This window comes from Pseudopodoces humilis, chromosome 17 (assembly GCF_049639895.1).
Source record: "Pseudopodoces humilis isolate 2021_Gansu_Grassland_sample_001 chromosome 17, ASM4963989v1, whole genome shotgun sequence".
Classification (NCBI taxonomy): Eukaryota; Metazoa; Chordata; class Aves; order Passeriformes; family Paridae; genus Pseudopodoces; species Pseudopodoces humilis.
This window is the reverse complement of record NC_142216.1, coordinates 4,433,517-4,454,900: the sequence shown is the minus strand read 5'-3', so window position 1 is coordinate 4,454,900 and position 21,384 is coordinate 4,433,517. Positions and strand designations below refer to the sequence as shown.

At 39.4% G+C, this 21,384-nt stretch overlaps 1 protein-coding gene across 2 annotated transcripts in view; it reads right to left on the bottom strand.

The window, feature by feature from the left end:
- Window positions 1–613: 613 nt before the first annotated feature.
- Window positions 614–21,384, bottom strand: part of CLINT1 (clathrin interactor 1) — a 47,138-nt gene continuing 26,367 nt past the window's right edge. For both annotated transcript variants that reach the window (XM_005523620.3, XM_014253224.2), the window contains exons 4-12: window positions 20,471–20,579; window positions 19,452–19,616; window positions 16,744–16,918; window positions 11,591–11,834; window positions 11,009–11,090; window positions 6,752–6,829; window positions 3,831–4,126; window positions 2,993–3,197; window positions 614–2,310 (exon numbers count right to left, since the gene is read on the bottom strand). In XM_005523620.3, the coding sequence (XP_005523677.2) occupies window positions 1,970–2,310; window positions 2,993–3,197; window positions 3,831–4,126; window positions 6,752–6,829; window positions 11,009–11,090; window positions 11,591–11,834; window positions 16,744–16,918; window positions 19,452–19,616; window positions 20,471–20,579 (1,695 nt within the window). In that variant the 3' untranslated portion in view covers window positions 614–1,969. The remainder of the gene's footprint in view (window positions 2,311–2,992; window positions 3,198–3,830; window positions 4,127–6,751; window positions 6,830–11,008; window positions 11,091–11,590; window positions 11,835–16,743; window positions 16,919–19,451; window positions 19,617–20,470; window positions 20,580–21,384) is intronic.

Sequence of the window (21,384 nt, the reverse complement as noted above, 5' to 3'; positions counted from 1 at the left end):
CAGGATAACAACACTGATTCCAGCTTCAGCTTTCCTCAGCCCTGGAAGGAGCTTCCTTCCCACCACAATTCTGCATACATTGAACCAGTCTGAGCCTTCCCATCTGCTCCAACGAGAGGGTTTGAAGATGATTATTCCAAAGAAGTGTAAAGGTTTCAGAACAGGAACCAGAGCCATCTCTCCTACTCAGCCGTTGAAGGCTGCCTTGATTACTTTGATGTAACAACACTTGAAAGCTCCTATTCTTTGAAACTAATTTAAACACATTGAATTGTTGAAAGATTAAAAACCGCAGTCAGCTAATTACACTCACTCTCATCTCTTATTCAGCAAATGAATCACTTTTCATTACCACTTAGCTGAAGTACATGAATTTCTGCCTAATTAGAAATGTTGTAGATGGAGCATTAGCAAGGCTGGAGCGGGTCAGGATATCTTGCCTGCTTCATTTTTAATTCCTAACGGTAGAGCCAGATAGGAAAGGCTTCAGATAAGAAGTCATTAAACAATTCTAAATTATTTATAAAAATTACTTTGCCCAAATTATAATTATTTTTTTTTCCCAAATGCTCTCATAAACGTCAAATGGAATGAAAGGGAAAGCAGCCCAACATTGATTTTAATGAACATTTTAATGTTATGTATAACAGAACATTATGAATACAATGGAAACAAAGTTTTATCAATTTAATAATAAAAAAGAAATCCAACATAAGAAAAGGGAGGCAATAATTTCATACCTATAGTATAGTGCTTATTCTTAACAATATTCCCAGCTTGTGAATATAACAATGTCTTTGTGTTCCAGATTCTAAAATCTTGATTCATGTGAACTTAAATGCAGAATTACAGAAGGAAAAACAAAACTCCCCAAAACCTTAATTCATTCTTTTGCTTTCAGTAAATCGGTAAAATCTTTGACTGCTACAGGTCTCCTTTATTAATATATATATATTTTTTACTCCTCTATTGGATTCCACAGCTGCTAATGCCATATTTACACAAAAGAATCACCAAGTGTTGTATAAAAGTCAGGATCCAACGCCATTGGATTAAGTTCGGTTCTAGATTTACATCACTGAAGCGTGATTCACCTGCTGCTGATGCCCTAAACCAGTGGCTCCTTAGGGACATCTGTGCTACAAAGGATGCCAAGTGCCACTGGAAAAGAACTCCAAGGAAGTGCATTCCCTGGAGTTTTCTGAAAGGAAACCTTCCAGCAGTCTTGGATAAAGCTTCTTCCAGACTTGCAAGGGATATCTGTTGTAACATTAGAAGCACGTTAAGACCCCAAAAATCTGTTGATCACCAAATTGCTGAGAGAGGATTTTTACAATAAAAATTTGGATAATACAGCAGTGTGGCTGGAACATTAGCAAAAGTATATATACATTCCAGGTCCCCTTGAATTAGCCATAGTCACATATGTAAGCCATTTTTGGACAAAAATATATATTCTTATAAAAAACTGATCATAGTACTTGAGTGACTTCACAATTGTGGACTCAGTGGTAGTAAAAGGAATGATCCAATTATGACAAAGCGATCAAGGAGAGGGGGAAAAGAAAGTCAAAGCTCTTCAAGAAAAAAGAAAAGTATAAAATTAGATTCAAACATTTTTACCCAGTCCCCAATCCAGTCTTCCATCAAGTCTCAAAGTTAAAATTGGTTCTTCTACATAGGAAAGGTTTTTTTGATGGTCTTAATACAAATTATTTTGCAAAATCATCCAACACATTCCTTAGAAGAATCTCTGACCTCTCCAGAATTTGAACACTAGTTATTTCAACACTTAGAAAATAGCTTTTGGTTTTTTATGTAGACACTTCAACTGATAAAGAAAAAAAAAAAAGTATTGATCAGTGTTTCCCATCCCTTCCCCAGCTATATTTGTGCAGCTAAAAATCCTTCATTCGGTCTGCCCATTTATTTTATTTTAATCTCATTTTCTTTATTTATTTTACAATCTTTATTTGCTAAAATTGGCAAAATTTGCAAAGGCATCTTGCTTAGGTTGTACAGTCCCAGGAGTCAGAGAGGTCATAGCCATGTTGGGTACCCCCATTCCTATTGTGCCCATTCCCGTGGCCGGCACTCCCATGTTCATGCCCATCATTCCCTGGTTCATCATGGGCGTGGGGGCCATGGAGGCCACGCCCATGGCACCCGACATCACCCCGGGCATGGCCAGCCCCATGGGCCCTGCCAGCAGCGCGTTGCTCTGGGGTCGCACGGGCATCATGTTGGGCTGAGGGCTGAGGTTCACAGCTGCAAAGTTCTGCGTGATGACATTCATCGGTTGTTGCATATCTGCGGCGGAGAAAGAGCACAGAAGTCACCGAGTGGAACCTGCCCATACTGAAGGAGCTTGTGTATTTTAAGAAACTTGTGTGGTCACTGCTGTGAACACAGGTAAGATGGCCAGGCCTGCAGCTATTTCCTGATTTGGACATCAGGAGGAATTTCTTTACTGGCACCAGAAGGGGCTGCCCAGGGACGTCTGCAGTCCCCCTTCCTGGAGGTGTCCAAGGAAGGACTGGACATGGCACTCAGGGCTCTGGGCTGGGTAACAAGGCAGGGATAGGTCACAGGTTGGACTCAGCAATCCCTGAGGTCTTTTCCAACCCTATTGATTCTATGACTCTATTCCACTTCTTTCTCTGTTTTCTGCACGAAGACTCAGAAAACTTCTATTCAAGGTATGAATATCATTTTATACCAATAAATATTCTAAAGAAGTTCTAAAGATTAGGAAGCCCAAAGTCAAGATACAGCAATGGCCAAGCTCTACAGCAGAACCTGCACAGACACAGCCTCCTGACACACCAATCTCCATTTAAAGAGCATCACTTGTTCACAATGTCACAGTGCTTTATGAAACAGGTGTGACTAAAGGAAGGAAAACAGTAATGGACAGAAGCCTTGGATTTCAGGGACAGCCTGTGGAGCACAGACAGGACTCAGTGTGCAAAACAGTGCAGTGATCACTTACTCTGTTGCTGCATCATGGTATTAAGTGATGGCTGTTGGGGTTTGGAAGGCTGCATCCCAGGTACTAAATTGTCCAAACTGATATTTACACTGGGATCTGACCAAGTTGAGGGTAGAGTTTTGCTTGCATTTTTCTGGACCATCTCTGTCCTTGCATTATAAAGTGAGTTAGGCTTCGGCATCATTGGGTTCATGCTTTGCAGAGGCTAAAAAAGAAAAGTTTGATGGGATTCACTTGAAACAATTTACTGGTAGGAAACAGGACTAAACAACAAGTACTTAGTTTTCCACAGAAGATAATAAAAACCCACAAAGTGAAGAAGTTTAGCTCTTCCAAAGCAGGGCTGCCAAGTGCTGTTCCACAGTTAGATTGGAAGAGTATTTGTAAGCAGAGGTCAAGTCCCACATCAGTGTGGAGTGACAGTGACCAGCAGCAGCCAAGGTTTGAACTCAAACATGCTGATTCTTTTCTCCTAATACCAAGCTGATTCATTACAGTTTCCAAACCACTTTCCACTCACTGCAGCAGGCACTTCTGTCTTTTGGAGAACAGACCAGTCCTCACCTCCACCTACTTGAGCTGGAAACCAGTAATATTCTATGGAGAATGGCTCTACACTACCAAACTCAACTGCTCCAAAAGAGCAGCCACACCTTCTAGAGCAATGAAGCCCATCTTCAAGAGAGACTTCTCTGTTTAGGAGGCAATTGAAACATTTTTGACAAAATGCTGATCACATCTGAGTGATCAGGTCTAATGCATTCCAGGAGAGGAACGGATTCATTTTCAAAGCTGGGATTAAGAAGGTCATTAGCAAACTGTAGCAACAGCAGCATACCTGTGACCTGGACATGGGTAAACTGACACCCACAGAATTGGAACTCATCATGGAGAAATTCATGCTTTGTGAGGAGGTCATTGTTGTCTGAGAGGGTCCCATCAAATCAAAAAGATCCATAGAATTGGAAGCAGCTGGAGGCTGGCCCGGAGCTGGCTGTGAGGCACTGAAGAGCTCTAGAGCTGGCTGCTGTGCCGTGCTGCTGAAGAGCTCTCCAGATGAAGCACTGGTACAAGGAGAAGCTTGGTTGAAGGCACTCCAGTCACCAAAGTCTCCATTTCCACTTGTTGCTGTACCTGAATAAAAAGGCAACAGTGTGGGAGGAAGGAAGACAGAGAAGAAAGACTTAGAGAAATGCACTGAGCAAATGCCATACTCCATGAACTGAAACAAACGAGAGCTGATCTGTGCCCATCTAGATTAACATCTGCAGGTAGAACCTCCATCTGGACATCATTCCCTCTCATGAATATTCCAACAATTTTAACAAGGTACGAAAGGAAATATGAAACACCCGTACACAGAAAGTAGAAGATGTTTTATAAGATGTCACCTGTGGATGCCAGGCAAGCAGGGACAGGTTTGCTTCAGTTGAAGTACAACTGGAAGATAACTTGGGGTAGGACTGGAGACTACAGTCAGAACACTGAGAACTCGGATAATATTTATCAACCTTTCATCTTGGCATTCTGGTATTTACAGAGAGAGCAGTTGTCAGGAACAAGCAACTGGATAAAGCAAACTCCATCATGATAAAGACAACTACATCCAAATTTGGTTGTACACAACTGTAGCTTTTTGTATGAAACCATGCTGAGGGGAATAAAACCCAGAACTTAGAAAGCAGGTTGCCAGGGAAAGCTTATTTGAGGTGATAAGGAATAAGCACTTGCCATCCATGAAGTGCTCATGTAAAACACATTAGGTTTTTAAAATTTGATTCCTGAAGTAATGCCTTGATTTGAAGCAGAAATCCAATCTTGGATCAATCATGTCTCTCAGCAGCAGCTTAGTTGAACTCTTGAAGTTCATCACTTAAACACTGTTCCATGTCAATAGATGAGGTTTTTGGAGACAAGTGTTTAAATCAGAACACAGAACTCAGAGTTCTCTCTGTACTTCTCTGCGAATGCAGAGCCAACAGCACGAGCTGTTTGTAGACACCTGCAAGGGCACCTCTTCAGCATCACAGATGTGACACAAACAAGTGAACTGAGAGCGTGTCAAACCTTGGAATCAAACAGGAGGAGATGTTCCCTCCCTCAAAACACATGTTTCCCTATTAACAGGGAAAGTGTTAATTCACAGCAGTGATGGAGAAAGAAAAGCTAAAACAGCATTTGAACAAGATGCTGAATATAAAGCAACACCATTTTAACAGCTCCCAGGCTACACTGTGAATCACACTCTGAGCTTGGGCCACTGGCCAGCTCAGCTTTTTGAGTCTCTCACTGATTCACTTTTGGTACTTCAGCTACATCACAAACAACAGCACTGCCATAGGAAATGAACTTTGAGTGCTGGTGAACTTCTAAGTCATTTCTTGGATGTTTTTAGCTGACTGAACAAAGACTCAAACAAGTAGAGCTGGGGCAGATGAATCCAGTGCCAGTTTCTATTTCCTGCCCTATGCAAAGGCTGCTTCCATAATGTATTCCACCCACTCATGGGTAACTGCAGCAGTCTTTTAACTTTGTGTAAATATTTATCAACATACACCTTCAACCTTTAGTCATCTCTCTTTACCAACACATTACAATTTAAAGAATAGTAGAAGAGTAAATTTGTTCACAAAATCCAAGTATTGCCAGCAATTTCAGTGCGTGAAATGGGCTAATATTCATTAGCTCAGGGCCTTACTAGAACATTTGCTTTGATCTTCCTCACAAAGAGGCACTATATTAGAATGTTTCAATTAGTATTACATATTAAAAATTAAAACCTACTTTAAATATTCTTGATAGATAAGTAAATGCTGAGTGTGCTCCTTCTGTGTTCAGACCTGTGCACTGAGCACCAATAATGGAAGTGGGGGTAAAAGGGAGAAGGTTTTGCCCCTTCCATAGGACTTCAAAGATGATTAATCAAGAAGGAAAAGATTTCTAGAGGGGCTTACACTGTTCAGGAATGATTAATCATTTCACAGGACTCCCTGTCCCTTGCATAATGGTGATTGGAATAGATTAATCATGTTAATGCAGATAAAGGATTGTATCAATTTAGACTGTATTAACACAGGAGTTATTTGCATAGTAGGCAGCTTTGTGTTTGCAAAACAACTTGGGTTTGACTGTAAAAGTCTGCAAAAAACCAGAGCAGTTCTTTCCTACCAATAAACTGAAGGTCTATCAACTAATCCAGGCCCAACAGAGCCTTCCCAACACAGCAAAATTAAGGAGGAGATGTAAACATGCTGACAAAAAGCTGGCTCCCAGGTAAATTTGCTACTTGGCCTCTTCGCTGTTCTTTTCTCATTTTGTACTTGATCCTGTACCCTGGCTGAGAAGCCCCTGTCACAAACAACAGTCCTGCTCAAATTAACTTCACACAAAGGACAACCAGCCAGCTCTCCCCACTCCAGGGCTGTCTGCAGCCCTGCAGGATCTCACAAACATTCCACCAAAGGAAAATGGATTGCTTTAGCTGGTTTCCAAGCATATTTTATTGATTTCCAGTCCAATTTTAAGGGAAACCTTTTCAGATGGTGGCCATGTCTCCTGACAAGCTTGTCTGTCTGCAGGTAAAATGTCTGCACATGCACTGAGCCAGGCTGCATCTTCCTTCCTCCCAGAGCACTTGTGGTCCAGTTAAACACACACAGCTTACCCTGGAAAGGGAAGGGACTTTCAATAATGCCACGTGGCATCTCTTGCCCTCCCTTCCACCCTTCAACAGCACTGCAATCCCTAAATCCATCCTACCTTGAGACGATGGGAAACTCGCTGAAGCAGCAGGTGAACTAAAATCAGCAAATCCTCCAAATGGGTCACTTGATCCACCTAGGAACAGAGGGAAGCCAAAAGCTGTTACGGGACTGTGCAAGGATCCACTGCAACAACTGCATGTGGGATTTATGAAGAAAAGTAGTTCTGCACTTGACACGATGGATTTATTGATTCTGTTCCCTAAGTCAGCTCTGCTTTCCTGTTCATCCCCACACTATGTTTATACAAGCCTGAGTAACAATAAACTGGATTATTTCCAACTGCCTTGCAGATCTTGCAGCTTTGTTTTCCATGGGAAGAACCAAAACATGCAAGTTTTTGTCACCTCTAAAATCAATTCAGAGATATTAAAATGATTAACAAGTTTTTAACTAGGGAGGGATGCTACCAGTTTGGCACTTCGTAAAATTAAAAATTTGGAAGTATAATATAAAAAGGCCAAACATTCTTATTGTATAAAAGTTAATTTATTATGCTTCCTCTGAAAATTACATGTCACCTTATATTTAGTTTTTGTGTTACCTAAAGCATGAATGATTCTGCAATGATCTTGAATTAGGATTTCAAGGACAGAGCTTGCACTTGTGTTCATTTTTTTTGTAAGTTTACTTCCTTTCTACAGCAAGAATATTAAGTTTTCCAACCAGACATTTGTATACAGCATATAAATTATTAACTTCTGAATACAGCATGGTAACAATTTTTCACTAAAAAGATATGGCCAAGGTATAAAAGCAGATTTAAGAACCATATTGTAAAGTTGATTTTTAAAATAAACTCAGAAGAGTTACAAAAATCACCTAGTGATGGTTGGTACTTCTTTTAAGCAGGGATTCCACTGACCAGAGGAAGCCAAGAAGTTGACCTTATTTGTTTGTCCTCAAAGATTTCACCTCCAAGCTGTCCCGCCCTCAGAAGAAGCTGCAGCAGTTCAATTATTTTGCTTTTAGTGTTCTGCGTACATTATATAGGTTACATCACAGCTGCTTAGCCTGCAGTGCTTAGGAAGCAGCCAGGTGGGACTGGAACATCTGTGCTGCACTCAAACACCACCAGGGACAGCTTCCAACATCTGGTGCCATTTCGGAATTGTCTTATCGCTGCAAGACATTCTGCCCCATCTGCTACTCTCAACTGGGTTAATTAAACCAGAACCATCTCCTTTTTAATAAATGGCCAGCAGTAATAAAAGGAACCATTCACTTCCTAATACATGTGTACTTGTATTTCTTTTTAATGTTATTTTACTGTAGACATTGCCAGGAAGGCAACTGTTCTTCCAAGGGGAAATGTCTTCTTGCTGAGCGCGTAGTACAGGATATAAAATACGAGCAGAGGATGCAAGGGTGGTCTCTGAATTTTCAGACATAGCACCACAGAAACTCTTTCAACACCTTTTTATAGGGAAACAACTTTACACCATGTTAAGAAATTTCTTCAACACAAATTGTGAAGTGATCTAATAAGCAACTCATGTGTGTTTATAAACAAGTTTTATTCTGACATCCCAGAATGAAAAAGGGACAGTGAAATATCAAACTAAAAACCCAATCTGATCCTGTTTATCCTGTCTACTGCAATGAACATTTCCAAGTAATTTTTTCCCCACATATGTGCTTACAGAGTTCAGAGCAGGTTAATGGTTTGAAAGTTTATATGCTGAATGAGCAACACAGATGACACAGTTCTGACCACATGCTTGAAGGAAAGAATAAAAATCAATGCTCCCTGCTACACCCATTATCCTTGGGCTGCCTGACAGTGCCTAGGGATTAATTTAATTTTAAAAACAGAACAAGGTTCAAACCCAAAAGAAACCCTTAACATCTTCAGTCAGTTTAACTTTTTCTCCCCATCTCTTTGCTGTTTTCAAGTGAAAATGAGTTTCAGAGAGAGGTGACAGAGATTAAGCTGGATGCAGTAACTCTCTAAAGAAAGGTTAAGGAACCTCAGCTCAGTAACACCAAAAAGTCCTCCCAGCAGGTCTAACCAGGGATTTTACATCTTCTCTTTTATGGCAACCAAGCACCCCTTCACATACAAACTGTGGTGCTCCAGTAAAGAGTAACACTGGGCCCTATCAACCCTTTCACATCTCTGCACCTGGAAATACACAGATAAGCAAACCCTAAGTTCCCTGAATTCACATCACTTCCCTGCCAGTTCTTTCACAGGACACATCAAAGGCTGCATTTGACCCTTTCCCTCTGCCTTGCCTGACACTGGGAATGTTCCCACACCCTGTGCTGCAAGGAGCAGTGGTCATAACAAGTGACCTGCACGTGAAGGACAGCGCTAATCTTCTCAACATGAGCAAACCTCAAAGATTCCCATAAGAGATCTGTCACTACAGATGAACCCTTTCCATCTGCCTGCTCAGGTCAGCAGAGGTCATTTAACAGGACCAGCTGGTAATGTGCCTCTTCTCAGCACCATTTCTAAATGCTGCTTTGGAAAAAGGAGAAAAAAAAATTCAAATAAAAGAAAAAAGGCTGACTACAGCAACGAGCCAAACTGATAAAAGATCTAAATACACTGTAATATAGAAGCTGCCACAGTTCTGTTTGAAATATGGGCAGATTCACTTTGAAATGAAACATCTATTCTCAACGAGATCCTATTTTTATAAAAATAAAAGCATACACACTGTATATGGAAAACAAAAAAGGTTCCAATCTCTTCTGCCATAAGAATTGGATAGGAAAAAAATCAGTATTGACTTGGGATAGTGGTGCTGATCCAGGATCTTAAACTTTCATGGAACTGTGGTAACTGGTGTACAATCAACACCTTTTACATGAAATTAAAAAAATAGAAAATGAACAAAATGAAGGTGTTCCTTAAATTTATGCATTTGTGCATAAAAACAGACACATGAAATGAGTTGTATTGCTTAATCTCTGGGAATTAACTCATTTCAGAACAGACATGAAACACTCTACTTTCCCAAAAATAAAAGCGAGCAAAGTTTTACAGATCTACTCAAAATAATAAAGAAAGGATTAAGACAGATGTCTGATACTAAATTACCATGACAGTTTCCCCTGCAGTAGAGTTTTGATACATTTTATAGTGAATTAAACACCTACAGAGGTAGGGCAGTGATGAAAGGAATCACACAGCCACATAGAAATGTCACAGTACTGGCTTTGGTCACACAGGACAATCAAATCCCTGGTGTGACCCTACAACAGCCCCAGGAGTGGTGTAGCTTCAGTTAGGGGTGAGCAAGACCAGTCCTTACAGACACCTGAGTGCAGCCCCTGGGCCACATTTGTGGCCTCCAGCCACTCTGAACTGCCATTCCTTGCTGCAGCCTCTGTCATTGCACCTTGTCTTTAAAGCCCAGCAGAGCCTTGGCTCAGTAAGCCACACACACCCCTCTGCAGTGCCAGCACGATCCTGGCCATCAGGGGACATTCCTCATTTGCAATGGGAGAGTCTCTGACAGGTTTCTCTCTAGGAAATGCTCACACTCCTTTGATACTCAAAGTGGTCTCACGTTACAGCTCACTTTCTCCCAACTGTGCCATCACACCACAAGTACACCCAAGTTCTTCTTCTATTCCATGCCACCACAAACCCACTGATACCAGGAGCCTGTAAGCACAATAGTCTAAATTTCAAATCTTAGGTTTTGAAAAGCAAAGCACCAATCCTACCAATCCCATAGGAATACACTGAAATTTAACACATTCCTAAAAAGAATCTGCATTTTGTGAGCATAAGGGTAAATCCGTGTTAAGAATAACAGATTTGATACACATTTAGAGGGTAAAGGATGTGTTTTAAAATGAGTAATTTCACTTTTAGATAGATACTTCTTTTTGGTTCTAGGGTTTGGATCAACCAAGTGCCAAGAGAAAATAAGACAAAGAAACAAGTTTGCCATATACCTCAGATGAAAGTTTCCATGAAGATTATCTATCTCCACCTGCCCAGCCTTTGAACTGCACTATGAGAAATGCTTGAATATGAATGGATTGCACTTGCTTTTAGAGTTAATTATAAATAACTGCCTTACATACACAGCTTCTGACAGACTGATCTAGCAGTTAATCTTCATGCTCCTAACACTTATTAGTCCCATGCAATAGCGCACACAGTATCTCGCTACAAAGGGCTCTTCCTAGGCAGTTTTACATTTTTTTCAAGTATCTATATTTTATCTACTTGATAAATTCTAGCAACAAACAAGCTTCTCCTCAGAACTGGAGTAGATCCCAAACCTACCTGTGGAAGCTGGCTGGCTGGTTCCATCAAACAACAGGTCAACCAGGTCATTAGAGGACTTGCTGCCAGAGGGCACAGCAGCCTGGAGAAGAAATTACACCAGATCTCAACACATGTCATTAATCAAATGACATTAAGAAGTTTTCTGGAGTTTTGAAGGGTTTTGTTTGCTTTTTCTCTGAAGAGATAACAGATTTGTCTTTAAAGCCAACAATCATGTGGCTAAATGTGAAATCAAATACTGAAAAGCTAAAGCTCGTAGTTTTTTATAACTGAAGAATTTGGTAAGTCTTCAGTAAATGTACAGCTTCGTAGAATCTTTAACACTACATGCCAAAATTCTCTTTGCTGTCCATAAGAGAGCAAAACATGCTAATGACTATATTTAAAAAAATCTTCACCTTGAAGTGATCACATTAATTACAATTATACTGTTCCACAGACTGTGGTAAGTCCAACTAAACATTTTTGATAAAACAGCTCCCTTGAAGGCTGCATCACAAAACATACCCTAAATCAGAAATTGTCTTAGAGGACAGAAGAAAACAGCTTCCAAAATGATGTGCTGTCCTGCTGTCTCACCTTTGTCGTAGGCTGTGCAGGATGAGCAGCAGAGTTCTGTTCTGGACTTGCTTTATCGCCTGTGTAATGAGCTGCTGCTCCCAAGTCAATGGTTTTTGAAGGATTTGCTGAGCGTTTCTGTCTGATGGTGGTAATTTCTGTAGCTTGTGCAATATGAATGTGTTTTGTTGTCACAGTCTCCTCTTCATCTTTAAATTCGGCTTTGGGAGATTTGCCTCTTCTTGATTTTTCCTCATCACTGTCACTAGAGAAAACAAAAGCGATAGCACAGCATTCGCGACAGACTTCTCAGTTCCTTGAGCAGAAATCTTGCTTAGGCTACAAGAGTTTTGGTTACTGCAGTTTCTTGTAGCAACAGTTCATGATAAAGTTGCTGCTTTTTTCTACATTTGAGAGAGGAACTGTTTCACCCTTACATAACATATCACACCACACAGCATTGCACCTGTTGTACAGAAACTGTGCAGAAAAGCAGGTTATTTTGTTAAACATGAACTGCAAGTCCACAACAGAGGATAATAGGAAATCAGTGTTTAAACCCAGTACATTGAATTACCTTCTGACAGGAACTCCCCCACACATTATGCAACACTTCAGCAACAGAGTTAAGTTGGCAGGTGTGCTCAGTACTTACACCAAGAGACAGAAAGCAATGAACCACATTCTGTACTGTCTTTCGGGGTTGAACAACTCCATTTATATTTCAGCTAATTTCCTTTTCCAGGGAAACAGGCTTTCATATTCTTTAAGATGTTTGTGGGAAAAGAATGCTTACAGAATTATGCAATGCAATGTTACCATTATCAGAGCATGCACGGCTGTCCTTAAAATGTGAAAGAATAAAAATATCACCCTTTTAGGCAAAAACCTTTTAGATTTCACTGCACACTATTTGATTAATTTGTTACATTTTCTACTTTTGTATTTTAAGTCTTTCACAAAGAAAGTAATTGGCCCCCACCACCAGTCATGTTGCCTGTTACCATCAGGATTTGTACATAACAGTGAGAATTGCTGTAGAGAAAGCTTAAATACTTTGGAACGTATTTTGAAATCGTAATTCCCTTAGCAACAGAGTTGAAAGTGGAAGGGTTTTATATTTTAATAATGCATTAGAATACTAAAACTGAAAAATTTAAGAAAGGCTGTCCCTTTGTCAGAAGGAATGTGACAGTAACTGCAATATACTCGGGGGGGAGCCTTTGTTCTCTGCTAACAATGGTGGCTTTTTGGGAACGCGTTGCATGTGCCATTTCCTCTGTGCATGTTACCTGCTCACCACTGGGGATGGCTCAGTTCAGTAACATCACTCAACACAAATGCTCACTCTCTTCTGCAATTCTTTCACTGTTAAAAAGATAAATTTCACAGCTGCTGACCAACCAGCAGCTCCTGGCCAGCCTTTCACAGATAAGGGAGCTCAAACGGCATGGTTTAACTTTATTTTTCCAAAGCACTTGAACCCTGCTGTGTGAGCACAGCCCTGCTGCCCCACCTGTGTGCACAAACCCCCAGAGGGGACCACAGCCACGCTTCCATCTGTGACATCAGGATTTTAACAGGAGCCACAGAGCAGAGGGATCTGCACATCATCGTGATGTACACAGGGCATCCAGCCCAAAAGCCCTGGAGAAAGGTGGAGGATGCTGCTGGAAGCATCCAAGACCAGGATAACACAACTGAGGCTCAGTCTCTCCATGTATTGTATTTAATACCTGCAATGCATTTCTTGTCCACTCTACAGAGTCCAAAAATGCTCTGTGGGATGAGGAAACAAGTGACAAGCAAAGTCTGATTGATACAGAACTGCCACAGATCAATCTCACTAATGCAAGAATGGAAAAAGTCAGTCTTTGGTGATATACAGCAAAATAAATGACTAAAGGCTCTGAGGAAAGAAATTAAACATATATGCCAGAAAGGAGAATAAATATTACAAGACTCAACTTTCTATGACAACCTGTACTGCTTCCAAACTCTCTCAGGAGATCCACTTTTTATTTTTCTTTAATGGTCACATTAACAACAACAAAAAAAGTACAGATATTAATGCTCGCTCTAAGTGTGTTTACCGTGCTCAGTAAAATTGCAGTGCTTCATCTGAGAATTGAACAGAGAGCTTAAAATTATAGCAATATACCAATAATTAAAAAACTTCTGCAAAGAAAGTATATAATTACAACTTCAAGAAATCAAAGTATGGACACATTCTTTTCCTTTGTCTAAAGTTTTTTGTAGTGAGGTTGTTTTTTTTTAACAACCTTTTAAGAAAACAAAAACAGTTTACTGAGAGTTTAAGTATATTTAAATTACACCCCAATATAAAAGGCATTCTTTAGAGACAAGTTGCTTTTAAACACAGCTATTGCCTCTTTTCAGAGGAGTAGTGGAAGCTTTGCTTCCTTTCTATTCTGTTACCTTCATCAACCTGAGTACTAGAGTAACAAGGACTAAGAGTTTTAAGATTCTCACAGAAAAAATGCAGTGTTTCAGAATCACTTCTGTGTGTCTGCAGGTAACTCAGAAACAAGAATTTCAGTGTGCACTGCTGGACTCAGGACAGCAGCTGGTTTATTCACCTAAGAACTAACAAGCAATAAGAAAGAAAACCAGAGGCTTTCCCTCCCCATGGGGTATTGCCTGTGGTTTTCACTACTTGCACAGGGATATATTACTGGAAAAAAAGAATCCATTTCCCCCATAACACTGTTAGAATTCATCTAAATAAAAAAAGAAGAAAAAAAAAAAAAAAAAGAAAAGAAAGCAGCAGACTTGGCTTTTCCAAAGCTCACTGTGTAAAGCAGTTGCACTGAAATCTACTGTGCACTCAACATTTTGTATCATTTATTTCTCTGGTAAAGTTCTTACTTCCTTCAAGCATTTTTTTTCAGCTATGGAAACCACTGGCTTTGCAAGTAAAGTCCAGAGGTCTGGTAAAGTTCTTCTGATGTGTAAAGACCATGGCTTCCAAATTTTATTTGCCATAGGTAAGATGTGTAAGACACATTTATTCTTTGTGCTTCAAGGCTTTTATTTGCTTTACAGTACTCAAGTAATAATGGTTTATAAAGTTATTAAGGCAGAAACAATAGAACATAACAGCACGTTTGCCAGCTGAGTGAGTATCACCATTTAGTCACTTTTCCAAGTGAAATGGCAACTTAATTGTTATTATATGGCAGCAGGCTACAAATAAGGCAGTACATTTTTGGCACTTTTTTCTACAAAAAACTTGCTGAAGTGTGAAAACACCAATGCAGAGATTTGATGAGGCATTTAGAAAAGAATGTTATTTTGAGCCTAAGTTATATGATAATTAAAATTTCATGCCACCTTCAGTTTCAGTATTTAAATATAGGATTTTGCTAATAGAGCATGCAGTAAGGCATATATTTACAGTATCTTTAAAGATAAATACAGACATTCTATAACCTTCAGTTCAATCTTCTTAGATCCTCTGATGGCTTCTGTAGAAACAAAACTCTTCATTCAAACCCTTGGATAAAATCTTTTCCATGGTATTTGATCCCCATGTCAAGAGAAGAGAAAAATAAATTCCAGGCTGGGATTTGAAGGAATGTTAGAGAAGCTGAAATGCTGCAGCCCCAATTGCTTCTTACAGCAGAATAACCTGCAGGCACTAAACTGCCTTTCCTCATGTATGCCCCAAAAATTCCTCCTTTTATTCTGAGCCCTAAATTTATCACTTTTAGAATTTTTGAGACAAATATCCCACCTGACATAGACCAAAAAAATAGGGGAAAAATCAAACAGAGGAGACAAGGGTTACAAGAGCAAAGCAAAACCGAAAAATGTAATATTAGCCAGAGAAAAATAGCAGTGTAACTTGGGGTAGGGATGTACAGTGGAGAAGTCACCAAAATAAACTGCTTCTATTTTCTTTTCTATTGCTAAAGACTAGACTTCACAAAAGACTGTCTACACCACCAAAAAATATAAGACTTTATCCAGCACAAGTAAGAGACAGGAGCCATTCTGAAATAAAACAAAGGAACTAAGATTAAAAAAAAAAAATGTTAACTGCACCTCCCCTGTGTGAAAACATGGCTGGTGAGGTCTGCAGACATCATGGGACAAGTTGGTTTTGAAAGACAAGCACAGAAATGCACATAGAAATGTACCATTGTTACATGTGAAATTGTTTACATTACTTCTGATCCTTCTCTTTGTAGTCCACTGATATTCAGTTCTAAGAGAGAACCCTGATGTGTGCAAAGAATACCAGTTTTATGACTTATTAATGCCCCAGCAAGAGGACCACATGGGCTTTCCCCTAGAAATGCTGCCATTATTATTATTTTTTGTTTCTGTGCAAAATTGCTTTAGTTTTGCATCACACAGATGTGTGCATGTGTATTTTTATGTTCATATACATGTGTGACTATCTAAAGATATTCCTGTAAAAAATATTAATCAAATCTCAGTGCAAATTTGAATTTTTAGTTGTTTCCCAAAAGGGAATCATTTCAATGTACTTGAGCACTTTCTCTACAGCAATTTCAGATTCTGTTAAGTACAAACTTGATCTCCAGATAATTAAATTCAATGCACCTGTTGAAGTGTGACAGATGTAAAGTTCTTTTCATGGCCAAAGCAGGGCAGATTTTCTCCCTTACTGAAGAAATTTAATGACCAGATGTAAAATACAAGAATTTTCCTAAAAAGCCTCAAATGAAATGGACTTTTTTTTAAAGAAATCTCCTGCAGGCTGTTGTTCCCGTAATCAGCTCAGAGAAGCAGCACTGTGTCAAAGCAATTTCAATTTTCTTCCTTGGCACTCCAGCATTCAGAGTGTGTGTGTAGCATTAAGTGGCAGTCTTCAGTACACTGGCACATGAGCACTGCATTGCTGAGACAAGGAAAAGCTTAGGATATTTCAGCCAAATTCCCTGCTTTGCCAGCAGCTGGGGCAGTAATGGAAGGCAGCCAGGAGCAGTTAACTGCTGCCAGAGCCACACTGTTCCCCAAGGCCAGGGGGACCTGCAGAAGCCCAGGAAGCAGGTACTGAACCCAAATATGCTTCCCCCTCCAGACAAAAAGAATGGCAGAGGATTGTAACTCATATCCAGCAAGGTCAAACTGCTGCCTATGAACAATCTCACAGATAATTCAGGTTAAAACAACTCCAGTACCTGCACCTTTCTGGAGAGTCTTCTCTATCTTTCCTTCGGAACTTGCTGATGGTGTCATCGATTGTGCTGCCGATCTTGTCGCTGAGCTCCCCTAACTTATCACTGAAAGGAAAAGTTGACTTTTTATCCCATTCTTCATCCCATTTGGACTTGGGCTCAGGATCGTATCTTTCACCTGGTAAGACAAACACAAGAACTCTTAAAGGTACCAAAAAAAAAAAAAAAGCCTGTGGTCTTTCTGGAATCCCTCTCAAGCTCTCCTGCCCTACACACATGAGCTGTGCAAGTTCACAGAGCAAACTGAAAGCTCCCTCAGTGCTGAATCAACTCTATTACAGCAAGGCACAGCATGGAATGCCCATCATTAAGTGGCAGGAATGAAGACTCAAAGACTTTTGTTTATGGCAATGACACAAGCTCAATGCACAGCACATCAGGATGCTGCTGGGCTCTGCTGAGAAGCACCAGAGGCACAAGCAGCCCTGGCTGCAGAGACAGCTGAGCAGGAAGGGCACATGGCACTTCTGGAACAGCCCCTTAGTGCAGGATATTCCACTCCTGGCTGAGCTGTGTGATCACAGGTGAATCACTGGAGGTTTTATACACTGACATTAATACACAAAAACACAGTACCAAGATACTGAAAGAATGTGCATAATAACTTCATTTTCCACACTTGGCAATTAAAAAAAGTTTTAAAAATTTTCCGAAAGAGATGAAAAAAGAAAAGGCAGTAAAGCAACTCAGCCTTTCAGGAGGCACTGAATATCCTGAACATGTTTCCTGAGCATTATCATCAAGAAATCAAAAGCTTTTTCTTTCAATTTAGTGCTCCAGATCTCCATACTGGTATTTTAGATTACAAACAGATGCCAGTTTTACTTGAAATAAGCACAATCCCATAAAGGATGTCTAAAAAACTGAAATATTGTTTATTTATACACACACAGCCAACTTGAGTTTAATTCAAATAAAAACCCCATCATTTTAACAAAGACTTGACTAGGAGAAACACTGCACACTTTAACTTGTATTGTGATCTTGTAACAGATCTTCTGCTCAAAATACAGGTGTATACAGTAAACCGAACTAGCTCAGTTTCTACACTACATTTGTAGTCAAACATTTTTATATTCTGGGCTATCATAAACATGAAACAAGCCATTTTTTGCACATCTTTTAAAAATGTGAAACAAGAGCAATTTATTTTTTAATTAGGCAGAGTAAAGTTGAATAGTAGAAAGGAAGGACAGTGAAATAATCCCTACTTCAAGTTACATACAAATGATATTGCAGCTCGTGATGTTCAAGATGTATTCAATTCAGCCATTTTAATAAAAAGAAAATGATAATTCCAGCAATGCAAGGTGCAAAATTTTAATTATACCTGTCTGATAACTTCATACCCTATAGGGTGTATTTTCTTAGTAAAGACATAGGTGCAAGTCTCCAATGATATTTGTTTATATCCATAAAACTTTTCTAGTTGAGAACCTGCTACAAATCCATGAGATACTCAGTGAGATCTTTATCACTGGAAAAGGAGACACTGCTCAAAATGTACTGCTGTTAAATTTTGCAGGAGAATAAAATGGCCTTATTTCAGTTATGTCAGGCTCTCAAGCATTTTAATGCAGATTCCCTTATAGGGGCTTTCCTATGCAATACAAATTTTAAAATTAAAAAAAAAGACACCAACTAGGAGCTGAGTATTTTCAGGACAAAAAAAATTTAAAAAATCGTAATACAAGCATTTTGTATGTAAAGAACTAGAATCTTTCTGATTAGAAATCTCACCTGGGAAAGGGTTTGTTTTGTGCTGCTAGAAATACTTTTTTTTAATCTTTACTCAACAAATGAGGAATAATTAAAAACCCTTTACCACAAAAATTAAATCCAAGACAATGAAATAAGTACTTTAAATTAAAAAACCTGACTGATACCTAAAGAGCACATGGAGAAATGATTCTACCCAGCCTACAAGGCTAGATCACGACTCTGCACAGAGAAGTCATAGACAAGCTCAGTGAAAGAACAGAGGGACATGTACTCAAAGTACAAATACAGTGACTCATAAGTATTTCCTAAAAAGAGAACCGCCACAATTCCAAGCGGGTAGCAAAAGCCTAAAGGAATAAAACAAGAAATATCCTGCCTTGGAAATTTTCAACTACTCTGCATATGAGGAAAAGTGAGAATGGAGAAACAACCTGTGAAAAACAGGAGGGATCAAATCTAAGTGGAAGGATCACAGAGAAGAAGAGTAAAAATGCCAGAAAGTATCAGACACAAACAGGTGAAGCTTAAGCCTGTACAGCTACTACTGAACTCTTACAGCAAATCCTTCTCTCAAAGAATTCACCAATTCTAGCAACCCAGAGCCTTGTACCACTGGGACTTTGTACTCATCCCCTACTAAAAGCAGCCAAGGATTTACTCAGGCCAAAGGAAACACAGACTGGCAGCTGGATCATGGATGGCATGCTGGGATACATCAGAGGGAAGCCTCAGTGCAAGCTCAGATCCCTGTTACACACTATGGCACGGACTGGAAGCAAGGAGAAACGTACTTGGTGCCCGTATTTAAAGTCAGAACAGATCCCAGGAAATGCACAAAATACACAGATGTATTTCAAGGGTCCAAAGAGTATTATTTGGGAAAGCAAAAGTGGATTGCCAGTCCTTGCCCAAGGCAGCCCAGTACTCACTGTATCTGAACCCTCCAACACTGTCCGAGGACACCCCAATGTATTTGTCTTTGTTCTTCTTTGCTTTCTTCCTCTCTTCCCGAAGCCGATCGTCGTCTTGAGCAAACTCAACCATTTCTTTCACCTTCTGGCGGATGTTTATCCCCTGGTCTTTGCCATTCTCATCTGTGCAGGTAATGCAGGACAGAGATGATGAATGGAAGATGGGAGGAAAAAAGGAAAATAATAAGAGGCAGAAATACTCAACACCAAATTGATAAAAAAAATTGAATCATAAACACAGCGGTCAAAGATTTAGTGACTACTGCATGAGGTCCACTGCTTCTGTTTAAAAGGGACCAATTAACACAAAATTTAGATAAATGAGTTTGCACTGAATGGTGTACTTAAACATAGGAGAGATTAACAAAGACTGAGACAGAACTCGTATTCTCCACTTGAACAATTTTAACCCCTCAAAACATCACCCACTTCCTCAGTCTTTTTAACACAGTTTTTGCAAGTTTCATTGCAAGAACTCAGTCTCATGGCAGAACTGATTTTTTGAAAAATTGCTTTCAGTTGGGAAGTACTATGAGCTAAATGTGCTCATTTCCAGCCTTTTTCACATTCAAAACACACACTGGCCTTGCTGCCTTTGCACTGTAAATATTATTTGGTGGGAGGAAAAAACCCCAGCTTCAAACAGATGTGTGTGTTTTGGAGCTCTAACCTTTTCTTCCCATATGATTAAAGCTATTCCTTTACGGACACCACAGGGGACCAGTCTCTAGTGCATATTTTAATATAAACCCCAACACTCATGTTGTGTTGGTTCTGTTGTTATTAGCCAGTCTTTTCTGCAAGTTCTTGTCTTCACTAATTAATACTCTAGGGCCCCACGTCTTGGATTCTGCACTCTTCACACAACTGGCAACAGTCACATTTTAATTAGACTGGGGAAGCTTCTAAGCTGGTTCAGGTGACTGACAACTCCAACTACTGTTTTAATTTGCTTATAAGATTTTTCTATTGCTCACCTACAAAGTGGTAATTTTCCAGGGATCGCAAATCATAAATGTGTTCTCTGGCACTTGTAACAACACGCTCTGATCCATTCCTTATGAGGTAAGCTAGGAGCAGCAAAGACTATAAAAACACAAAGCACCTTATGATTGCATGAACAAAAACTCTACCTTTTTTTTTTTTGTAAAAACCCCAAACCTACCCCCCTCCCCAAATTAGTAAATACTACCTTTCCCTTTTTAAATAAATGCTTATTATATGGGTCCCATGGAAAAAAATTTTCCTCACATGGATCTTTTGCTCTTTAGACTATCACAACTGTATTTTTAAAACTTTAGCTCGTTACTACTAAATCACAAGTAGTTACCTTTATCAGCTACTGCTTGTTTTAAGATAAAGCAGTTGCAAGTCAGGAGAAAAAGTTAACCTGTGAAATGTAGCACTTTCTTTTGCCTCTTTTGTTCAAAATTTTCCAATGGCTTTCACTGAAAGGTAACTTGTACAGGAATTTAAGAAGTCTTCTGCAGGATTCAATGGATATATAAAACTGCATTTCAGGACAATTTTAGACAAGTGACAAAACAAATGAAGTTTAAATAATACTTTAATTTCAGTTCTTCATGTTGAGGATTTGCATCTAGAAAGAAATAAGGCACTCTCTCTGAAGTAATGCCTTTATCAGTTAAAACTATAATTTTATCTCAACCAATCCAAACCTGATAAGCAAATCCAAGAAGTCTTTATAACATTAAGTATCTATGTGTGGTAGCATTAAATATTAATTTCTATTGTACTTCAGGGAAAACAATTACTATGACTACAAAACATCAAGCACCTGTGAAAAGCACAAACCATGCTTTAGAATTAATTGTGTCTTGCTACAATCCTGGCATCAAGAAAAACAAAATATAACCTAGTCTAATATATC